Below are 11324 nucleotides of genomic sequence, written 5' to 3'. Positions count from 1 at the left end.
TCCTTCCCCCCCTCCCCTCCCTCCCCCCCCCCCCCCCCCCCCCCCCCCCCCCCCCCCCCCCCCCCCCCCCTCCCCCCCCCCCCCCCCTCCTCCCTCCCCTCCTCCCTCCCCTCCTCCTTCACCTCTCCCTCCACCTCCCCTCTCTGTTCCCCCCTCATCTCCTCCTTCATCAGCAGGAGGTCAACCTTTGGACACCATACAGAGGGGAACCACATGTACATTTCACGGGTTCTCTTCCTATGTCCACAGACCACATGGCCACACCTGGAGCTGGAGCCCACCCGTGGCTCATCCTGCCATGGCCATGAGCGGTGTGACCTCCTCACCGTCCTCCCTCCTAGAGATGAGGCTCAGACCAAGGGAGAAACTAGGCTATTATGAAAATCTCCGTGGACAGCTTCACTCTCAGCCGCAAGGAAACCACCTCTGAGATGAGAGGATGGTGTGACCGATGGCTGGGCCACCCTGCTCCAGAAGGGGGGGGGGGCATGTGCCTCCAGCGCCCGTGAGCACACAAAGAGGTTGTATCTTGGTCCCCTCCAGCAGGTGGCCTTCGGCCCACACTTACACTTATGGGAACGGCCGCGCTCGCCTTAACATGAGCACTTCGTCCTCTACAGGCGTGGGAGGCGAGAGCCGAGCGACTGGGGACGTGCCCCATGATGCCCCCCGGGCCAGACGGCGTGCCTGGGCACGGGAAGGGGCCTCTGCAGGCTCCCCCCACCCGGTCCTCACCGCCCGCGTCGCCTCCCCCGTCCTACGGAGGGCTTCCGAATTTGTCCCCAACCAGTTTTTAATCACGACGCCTGCCCCCTCCCACGTGCGTTTCTTCGTCAGACGGAACCGTGTGCTGTCCGCAGCGTCTGTCCGTCCGTCTGAAAGAGGCTGGACGAAAGACACTTCAGTGGCTCCAGACCTTGTATTGAGCAGAAAAAACTCTTAATTACGCATTTGGTTTCTCAACGAATTTTCACAGGCAAGTGGACACTCAGCTGACACGGGCCCAGTGGGTGTTGCACAAGCGTCCCAGTGAACAGCCAGAGTCTCATCAGACCATACGCTTCATGTCTCCAGAGGATGATTGATCGGCTTTCTTGGTTCCGGGAAGCCCAGGTTTGCCTGCCGGCCTCAAGATGGCATTTCCTGGGTCTGTTGTCGTCCGCTGACCTGTGGAGCTGGAGAAGGCCGGGCCCGAGCCACCGCGTGCTGGTTCCCGACGGAGCCAGGCGCCCCCCAGAAGGCCACGCTGTCCTTTCCTGAGAGGTTTATTTCCCAGGCTGGGAAGGTGGAGGTTGCCAGGAATGGGACAGCATCCCATCAGGTTTGCCTGACTCAATATTTCCCACGCTGCTTTTGTGAAATGGTAACTAATGTGACACAAATTTTAGGAGGGTTCCATGATCAACTAAGTTTGGGAAAGATGGCATGTGTCCTGGAGCTGGGAAGAGACTAAACTTTTTTTAAAATTTATTTTGAGAGAGAGGGAGAGGGGGAGAGCACAGGCACAGGCAGGGTAGGGGGGAGAGAGGGAGTCCAAGTGGGCTCCATGCTGACGGCATAAGGCACGATCTCATGAACTCTGAGATCACGACCTGAGCCGAAGTTGGACGCTTAACTGACTGAGCCCCCCAGGGGCCCCAGGACAGAATCTTAAGCAGGCTCCACGCCCCGCACAGAGACCAGCACGGGGCTCGATCCCATGACCTGGGATCATGACCTGAGCTGATTCAAGAGTCAGACACTCAACTAACTGAGCCACCCAGGTGCCCCAAGAGAAGGGACGTTTTTAACTGTGTTTGATCCAGCTTCCATAACTATTTTTGATCTTCCCCCTTACACACACACACACACACACACACACACACTACTATAACATGTTAATATCATTGACCATAGCTTGAAAACAGTGCTGTAAGTTGCAAAGATTGAATTTCTTAACAGCCACGCTGGGGCTGTAGCTCCCGGGGGCCCCTCCTCGCCAAAGCGGTAACAACACCGACAAACGCGAGGTCATGTGTTGACACGGCTTGTGTTCACAGCGCTTCTGGACCCTCTTTCGGAGCCACTGTCCCAGCCCTCAGCAGCCTCCGATCAGAGCCTACCATACTCAGCTGCTGGCCTCAGAAAACAAGGAGACTCCTTCGCCGCTCCCCGACTCTTCCCAATTTCAAATCTGGAGAAGCAGGTGGGTGACAAGTTCGACCTCCTCCCTCCTCCCCGCCCACTTTCCCTCCGGCCAGACTGGCTTCACCTGTCAGAGTTACTCCTTGGGCATCAATCAGAGCCTCTCAAACGCCACAGGATTTCCACCAAATAAGTTATGTCACGCTATAGGGTAAGTTATGCACGAACAATGCTAACATCATCAAAGAAATAAGTCAGAATTGCCTGAATGTGGCAGTTTTGATGAGCACTAAATCCTTGTTTTAGGATTTTGGAATAGCGACATCTCCCCCAAGAGGCTTTGGCTTTTTTACTCCCCCCCCCCCCCCCCCCAGCCTAGATCATAATACAACATCATGCCTCACCATCAGCTTTGATTTTCTCCAAAACAATCTGATTTTCTGTCTTTGAAATTTCAGGAAAATGTCGAATATGCACTTTCTGGGCGTCTTGCAAAATGGGAGGCGCAATCTTCACATAATCATTGTTTTTGCAGAATGAATTTCTAAAAACTCAAATTTTTCCTATCTATTTTCCTTGCAAGTTACCATGAACTTGAAGGAACACGGCCTCTGACCCCTGGGCATATGAGGCAGGTGCTGGTGGCCACCACAGGGGTCTGGCCTAAGTTCCCGAAGCTTCTCGGGCTGATAAGACCCTTGCTAATCACGTAACACCCACACATCACCTTTCTTTGGCATGTTCAGATTCATCTAACTGGAGAGAACCTGACATTTGCTTTTTCTAAAGAATGCCCATGTTTCAGGTCAACAGGATTCACTGAAGGTACAGGCCTACGGCAGAGTAACCCTCAGGTCACCATTGTGACTGCCAACGTTTTAACGTGTCACTAAGAGGAGGCAGTAGGCAGGTAACTCTGGAGCGACAGAACGCACAGGGAGGGGCCCGTCAGCTTCTGCAGGGGCAGCAGAGATGGGCGGACCTGTGCAGGGGGCAGGTTATCTGGTGAATGATGTCAGGGAATGCAGACAGGACAGCTGACCGTAGGATGCGGGCTCCTTTACGTAAAAGCTCCTCTAGGACACGACCTCCCTGTCCACCCTCTAACGCTTTTCTGATCACCGGTTTTTAGAAAAGAAAACGTTATTTGATGGCAGGAGGCAGACCTTCGGGGGCCATCCCGAAGCCACCGGGGTTCCCTGTGGACGACCCCATGCCAGAAGCGGTGCAGAGCGTCCTGCCGGAGCGAGGGTGGGACAAATTTGACGAAGGAGGGCAGAACATCGAAGACTGGAACCTGTATTGCGGGACTTCCTCCTGCCGGATGACTGAGCGCGTCAGCGTGAAGCCGGGGGCAAGGGCTGAACCACCACCCGGGCACCACCAGGCGGACCGGAAGGACCGCCTGGCCAGGCTCCTGGAACTGCAAGCCTGTGGAGCCGTCTCGCGGGACGGGGATCATCATTTCCAGTGACATTAAAGACTTAGACTTTGATGATACATACATAGTACGGAAATATACCTGCCACCCTTTCCTCGTGGGCAGAGGTAAACCTGACCTCCACATCTGCGTCTGTATCACGGGCTTTAAGCCTTTGACCATTTACATGTATCAGGAAGGGTTAACGCGCTTTGCCACGGAGAAGTTCGACCTGAGTAATCTGCAGAACAGTTATGCCCCCTTGACCAACCTCAGCATCAACAAGTCCGGGGCCTCGTATGAGAAAATCAAAGAAGTGATCGGTCGTGGCAACAAGTAGACCCTCAGCGGGTCCTTCTCTTACCTTCGCAGCTGGGACGTGGACGGCCTGCTTCTGTGGCAGAAAATCCACCACGTGGCTATTCTCACGGGGCTCGCCATCGCTCCCTCGGTCCCCTTCACGGCCAACTGCTTCGAGCTCTTTGGGTTTGATATTTTGATTGGTGACAACTTGAAACCGTGGCCGCTAGAGGTCAACTTCAGCCCTGCCCTGTCCGTGGATTGTTCGGCGGACGTGTCTGAAGAGAAAACTCATCCACGACACTGCTGAGCCGATTTACTTGCAGGGTCTGAGGCACGGGAGGGCAGAGGGTAGTGGCGGTCCCGGGGGAGCGGCGGGGTCCCCCTCGCGGAGCTGGATGCCGGTGGGCTCAACCGCATGGGCAGAACCCTTCCTCGTGAGTCCCTCTTTCCCGTCACGGGCAGACCGTTTAAGGAGGAATCTGCAGTGAAGAAAGCCGTAAAGATATGTCCCGAGAGTAAACGTGCCTCCCAGCCTAGGGAAATGAAGAGTAAGAAGAAAGACCTTCTCCTTTCAACAAGAGAACCCCCCCCCCAAACCAAGCTAAAGTTAAAGGGCAGACACACGCCCCACAAAGCCTCATTCCGTTCGTGTCCCTCATCCAAGCGTGCGCCCACCGGACAAGCATCGCCCCGTGCGTCGCCTCCGACTAGAACAAAGTGCCAGATCTCCAAGAGGGGAACTTTGTTCTCATTTTTCCTTTCAACGAAGCAACTTTTGGAGCTTCCAGGAATAGATTAAATGTCAGGAGAATAATCCAAGAGTTCCAGAAACGAACGAACAAACAACACTCCCACGTGGCAGAAAAAGAAACAAAGAGAAGGTGACACGGCTTTTGGAAAACCAAGGATTCCCTTGCCCGGGGACAGCAATGGCTCGGCCCCTGCCCCTCTGCATTCAGCACGTTGACCACGTCGCCGGGGCCACCGATGTGGGTTTAAATAGAAATATAGTAACCCTGGGGTGCCTGGGTGGCGCAGTCGGTTAAGCGTCCGACTTCAGCCAGGTCACGATCTCGCGGTCCGTGAGTTCGAGCCCCGCGTCAGGCTCTGGGCTGACGGCTCGGAGCCTGGAGCCTGTTTCCGATTCTGTGTCTCCCTCTCTCTCTGCCCCTCCCCCGTTCATGCTCTGTCTCTCTCTGTCCCAAAAATAATTTAAAAAAAGTTGAAAAAAAAAATTAAAAAAAGAAAAAAAGAAAAAAAAGAAATATAGCAACCCTGACAAAGTAGAACATGTGCAAATGATGATTGAATTACATGACCTAACTGGTGTATTTGCTCCGATTTCTTGGGGAAATACCACACAGCCTCTTCCCTGTCCTTGGAAATGCTTTATCACAATTACACTGTGCATTTACCGAAACACGAAAACCAAAGATAATTAGCGTATCTTTTAAGGACTCTGAGGTGAAAACGGTACAAAAAAGGCTAAGGGTTAACTTTTTGTTTCTTAATACACCATTTTATGTTCAAAATTATTTTTGTCAACTTAATGATCAGTCATCGGTATGAGGCGAATTACAGGAAACCTTCCCCCAGGGTACCCACGTGACTGTTATGTGTAGGTCCTGGGTCCTAAATCAGACATTGCACCACATTGCTCCCCACTGGGGTCATCCATCAGCCGTATTTGGAGAGTGTCCCCTCGTGGTTGGCCCCGTCACTGATAGATTACCATCCCAGCATGCGACCTCAGAACCTTCCAGATCTAGCCTTGTCACTCCTGCCACATCAGAAAGCACTGAAGAGTCCTAAGACACAAAAGCCGCAGCATTTACTTGAAAACATCATGCTGAGTGAGAAAAAAGCCAGACACAAAGCGCCACACGTAGTAAGATACGATTTACAGGAAGCATCCCGAGTTGGCAAGTCCAGACACACAACGTGATTGGTGGTTGCAGGGCCCGGGGTGGGGGCGCGGGGGCGCTGACCGCGAGTGGGAGCGGGGTTCCTTCTGGAATGTTCTGGTGGTGGTTGCACAACATCATGTGCTAGATGTCACTGATGGTCAATTTTATGTTATGTTTATTTCACCGCAATAAAAAAGAGAAGTTACAGCAAACCATACTTAAGATATGCAAGGATTAACTATTGAGGCTGGGGACACAGAGTGGGTGATACAGCCACCGAGGGACAAAGGAAGGAAGTGACTGCTCTCAGTGCCCTCATACGATTCCTTATGGTGTTGGCACTTGCAGCGGCCTCTGAACACCTAACAGAATCCTACTGTTCCAACTGAATGGTTCAGAAAAAAGGGGGAGAAGAAAGTTCCAGCAGGTAGCCCGGAGGCTGGACTGCGTATGTTGCTCATTGCTTGGTTTCAGGCATAAGCACATTTATTTACTCCCAGCCTTATTCCAGAAGAGATTTGAAGGAGTCACGTAAGCACATCCAGATTGCCCTGGTCTTCTATCTCAGCTTTCTACTTTATAGTATTTGGCAAACCAAGGAAAGGGCCTCTTCCGCACATATGGAGACGCACTCTAACGAGACCAAGCCATGTGGCTACCATCACCCGAAAGCCAGAGATTAGATCTCATACCCCCTTTCATCTTGAGCAACAACTCAGACGTGAGGATGAACATCCCAGAGACGTGCGCAGCACATAACGTTAAGGAACGATGATTTCATTTGAGCATGTGAACCTCTGCAGCCCCGGGTCCGCTGTCCGGAAAACACGCACGATCCGGGCAGTATGCTCGTCAAGGCAAAATGCGGGCCAATTAAACTGAAATAATAGTGGGCTAACGTTAGACTTGCAAAGGCGACGGGAAGCCTATGTGTGCAGAGTTTGTATCAGGTGCACGCTTGTGTAAGGGACACGGAGCGAAAACAGAGACGCGGTATTCTGGGGGACAAGAGCCAAAGCCCCAAAGTCCAGAGACGTCTCCAGGAGATAGGAGGTAGTCCCTTAAAAGAATCCTTGGGTTTCCACCTCCGGGGAAATGGGATATGTGTACCTTTCTTTATTCCTTTGCAAAGTACGATCGAAGGAGCTGGACCGCACCAGGGCACCAGGGCAAACACAGGAGTCATGGAGGGGAAAGAAGGCAGTCCCACTAGGGACCCCAAGCCAAACAGGGTGTTGAGTTTGGGGCTTGGGGGGGAGGGGGCGCCTCATACTCCAAACTGGGCACTATAGGAGCTGACAATGCCAATGGACACAAAGACCCAAGAGTCACTGCGAGCGAAGGACCAGGAGACGAGCAGCTGAAGGGGAATTTAACTAAAGGAGCCTGCGGGACGCTGGGCTCTTTGACTCCAGGAAATCTCTAGGGAGCTAGAAACGCCCCGCAGTTGGAGGTGAAGGTTCTTACTCCATTTCAAAACTGGATCCCATCTCCCTTTGACTCGAGGTTAGAAGAAGCCAGCAGCAGGGGACGCAGGAAGTCATGAGAATCTCCCGGAAGGAAGGGGGAAGTAGGAGAGAAGTGTGCTCCCGGGACACAGCGGTCACACTGGGCTGGAGTGCGGCCCCCACCTGCTCAGCCCTCCCGGTGCGGAGTGGCCCCTGAGCCGGAAGCTGCTGGGTAACGTGCGAACGGGTCGCAGAGGCATGGTGGCCGGCAGGGCGAGGCAGACCCCGGGGGCAGGCCGTGCAGACTCAGCTCAGGCCGGCTGCCCTCGTGGGCGTGCGGGGAGCCTTGCGGACACGGGCAGACAGAGGGCAGAGCCCCGCGGCGGTCTCTTCAAAACCTGACCTTCCAGACTCTTCTTGTCTGCTGCGTGGACTCCCCATGTTCGCCCGTGAGCACTGTGCAGACCGTGGAGGAGCTTGTGTGGGGCCTCTTGGCTGCCCTGCAGGCGGACCCCACGAGGAAGGGACAGTGCGAGGTAAGCTGTGTCCCCACGACCCCCGGTGAGATGCTCACGTCCCCAGGCGGGGTGCCCCGTGACCTCCCCGTGAGCGGTCACGGCCTTGCAGTAGGACACCAGGCGGGGTAGCCGAGGGGTGAGGGAGGGTTCCCGGCTTGCACCGCGGGGAGATGGCCTCAGGCCGGGGGGACGGGCTGCCGGGTTGTTCCTGCCGGACTCGGCCCGCGCCCGGCTGGGCTCACTCCTCCCCCAACCGCCCTCGCCTCCCTGTGTGGCTCTTCCGGGTTCAATCTCTCACTTCCTTTCATCAGAAAGAAATTCCTTCTCTCTCTCTCGCCCTCTGTGTGGAAAACCCAAGGAAGACCCTGGCCTACCCCGACTGTCAATGATAGGACAGGCCTAGGTCGCGTGGATGTCATCATCCCGGGGGGTGAGGGGGTTAGGGGCGCCCCCGGGGAGCAGGGGGAGACTTTGCTGGAGGCAAGCGTGGGGTGCGGTGCTCAGAAGGGGACCTGGCAGACACGGGGGTTGCCTGCAGAGCAGATCGCCTGTGAAAACGGAAGGGCGGTCAGATGGGGAGATGCAGGGAGACTGAGGCCGGGAGTGGCCCCTGAGGCCTCGACGCCTCCTGAGTCAGGTGGACAGCAGAAGTTGGGTGGAATCTGCTTCAGGAGAAAGTTACGGAAGGGTCCCAGACACCCACGGGGACTCGGATCCCTCCGCGGTCAGGACCAGACTGAGCAAAGAACACAGCCGAGCAGCGGCTCTCGGCACCAGTGAGGGCTGCCAAAGTGGTCACTGGCCTCCTAGAACTTTCTGGACCCTCCGCCTCATGTGCCCCCCCCCCACCATGTTCACCCACAGCTGCTCCCAGGGGACGGGCCCCGGGCTTCGGGACCCTCGTCCCCTCAGAGGAGGAGGAGCCCAGCAGACTCAGGAGCCCAGCTCGGGGCTGGGCCTCCCTGGCCGTTGGCATATTGTGAAGGGGGTGGGGGTGCCCATCGATCCAGCGGGGCCGTGCAGACCACATCAGCGCCTTAAACTGGGGCGGATGAGCATCCCTGAGACCCTCATAGTCCCGTCACTTGTCTCTTCTGAGCTGGAAAACTGGGATGGAGTCTGGCGGTGAGGGTCCCAGGGCACCTGCCTCTGGGCACCCCCGCGGGGGATCTCCCGGCCTCTGGCACTGCCTCCTCGCGGAAACGCAGAAACCACCTGAACAAGCCTGGACCACCAGACGGCACCAATGCTGGACCCACGAGGGACACCGGTGCCTTCCGAGGGCAGACGGGGGTGAAGAGCGTTAGCTCCTGCCGTGGGAAAGAGCACACATCCCACGGTGGGCTGAGGGCTGCTGCAGCTGGCCTGGGGGTCTCTCGAGAAGAGAGACTCGGGGATCTGGGCAGGAAGTCCAGCGGCCAGGGCAGGAAGTCCTGTCCCTGAGCGCACGGCGCCATCAGGCGGAAACCTGGCCACTAGAGGACAGAGAAGCCACAGAGCTGCTCACTAGAGGCAGGCGACTGGAGTGGGGATGGAGCCAAGGACCCTCCTGGTCTCATACGTCCACCACCCGTCATCGGAAACTTGTGCGGGAACGCGGGCTGCGGGGAGAGCCCTGTTGAGTGCATCCCTTCGGGAGCCCCCCAGGAGGCAGCAAGGGCCCCAGGACGTCACATCCTCATCCCGGGACCTGTGAAGATGAACACAGCTGCAAAACCAGCAGCACGGGCCCTCCCCCCAGATTCAACGCTCCGTGCACCGCTGACCTTCCGGAGTTTTTCCTCAAAACCCTTCTGCCCTAAAAGGAACCAAGGTTCCTGGACAGTAGCTGATGCCATCCCTTGAGGCAGGAGAAGTCAGGAGGGGTCTGTGCACTGGGTCGAATAGTGTCCCCCCAGAGTTCACGTCCACCTGGGACCCGCGAATGTGACCTTGTTTAGGGTCACATGTGGTCTTTGCAGAGGCTTAGGATGAAGTCATTGTGGAGCAGCACAGGCCCTAAATCTGATGGCTGGTGTCCCTGGAAGAGGAGGGAAATCGGGGCACAGACACAAACAGCGGGACGGCCACGAGGACACGACGCAGAGCCCCAGCCCCTGTGCTGTCACAGGCGGAGAGCGCCAGGAATCACCCGCAGCCCCAGAAGCGGTGAGGCCAGGGACAGCCTCCCCAGGGGCCTCCAGAGGGGGTGTGGCCCTGCTGCGACCTCAGTCGGGACTCCTGGCCTTCAAGGACCATGGGGGACAGACTGCCACGGTATTCCTGCAGCAGGCTGCCGTGGTTTGTCACGTTTGTTACGGCAGCCACAGGGAGCGGGGACAGGCTGTCCGCCACACGCTGTTCCCGTGAGCATCACATACTGAATCTGTGAATCAATTTTTACTTCTTTGAGAAGATCTAACCTAATTAGAACCCACCTTCATTGTTTTAAAATTTTTTTTTAGACTTATTTATTTTTGATAGACAGAGACAGAGAACAGTAGGGGAGAGGCAGAGAGAGAGGGAGACACAGAATCCGAAGCAGGCTCCAGGCTCCGAGCTGTCCGCACAGAGCCCGACGTGGGGCTCGAACCTGCAAACTGCGAGATCATGACCCAAGCTGAAATGGGACGCTTAACCAACTGAGCCACCCAGGCGCCCCTACAACCCACCTTTAAATGCTCAAGAAAAAGTGGTTTCAAAGTCACACTGACTCGGCTGAGCGTTACTAAACAAAGTCCTCATGTTTGTGACCACAGCCTTCTGTGTTCACAGAGCCTGTGATTTTGCAGAACCAGCAATAGTCAGGGTTATGGTGACCCCGTCACGTGATGGACTTGCTCACTTGTGCCAGAACAAATTCCCAAAACGTCCGGGGCACTATTGTCACAGTTGGGAGGCGGGGCAAAGATGCAGGAGGCCTGGGGTCCGCCCCGATTTGCTCCGGGCCCCTGGCGGGGGGGGGGGGGGGGTGGGGGAACAGGGGGAGGGGGGGGGGGGGAACGCGGTTTGGGGGGGGGCCGGGGGGGGGGGGGGGGGGGGGGTTGGGGAACACGGGTAAGTAGGTGGTGGGAACGCAGTTTGGGACAGGCTGAGGGGGAAGGGGACCAGCGGACTGGAGGGCCTGCCCCTGCCAGGAGGGTGGATCATGGAAGGCTTTCCAGAAGCATAGTGGCCGCACCAGCCTCGGGAGGACAACGGTGGCGGCTCGTATAAGATGGGGCGGGGGCTCGTCCCAGGGAGGGGGGCTTGGAGAAGGCTCTGGAGAGTGGGAGGGAGAGGCAGGCAGGGCAGGTGGGGCCAGAGCGGGATGAGCTGGGATGCCATGCTCTGAACACAGATATTTTTCTTCGGGAACACACAGAGCACTTCCAAGGCAAGACTCCGGTGAAAAAGGGGATGACTCCATCATGGATCTTCTCCCACCCACCCCCACAGCATTCCCGGGAAATCTATGTGTCACACGCACAGACAGGCTGAAGTAGGGAGCCTCCAATCTGCCTGGAGGTCTTCGGGTCCTCATTCAGAACCCGAGCCAAGCTGGCCCCCTTCTCGAGGGGCACTGAACGCTCACTGTGCTTTTTCTAGGCGTTTTTCATGCTGCCTTTGTGACCAACTGTATCCT

General features: G+C 56.3%; 1 protein-coding gene across 1 annotated transcript in view; it reads left to right on the top strand.

The window, feature by feature from the left end:
- TTLL2 (tubulin tyrosine ligase like 2) overlaps nucleotides 1-4860 on the top strand; it is a 6191-nt gene extending 1331 nt beyond the window's left edge. The window contains 5 exon segments of the mRNA XM_049654681.1: nucleotides 3257-3475; nucleotides 3477-4120; nucleotides 4122-4201; nucleotides 4204-4479; nucleotides 4482-4860. Coding sequence (XP_049510638.1) covers nucleotides 3257-3475; nucleotides 3477-4120; nucleotides 4122-4201; nucleotides 4204-4479; nucleotides 4482-4732 — 1470 coding nt within the window. The 3' untranslated portion in view covers nucleotides 4733-4860.
- The last annotated feature ends 6464 nt before the right edge of the window (nucleotides 4861-11324 follow it).

This window comes from Panthera uncia (assembly GCF_023721935.1).
Source record: "Panthera uncia isolate 11264 chromosome B2 unlocalized genomic scaffold, Puncia_PCG_1.0 HiC_scaffold_24, whole genome shotgun sequence".
In the NCBI taxonomy this organism is placed as follows: Eukaryota; Metazoa; Chordata; class Mammalia; order Carnivora; family Felidae; genus Panthera; species Panthera uncia.
The sequence above is the reverse complement of the archived record's forward strand: the minus strand, read 5'-3'. Positions and strand labels throughout refer to the sequence as shown.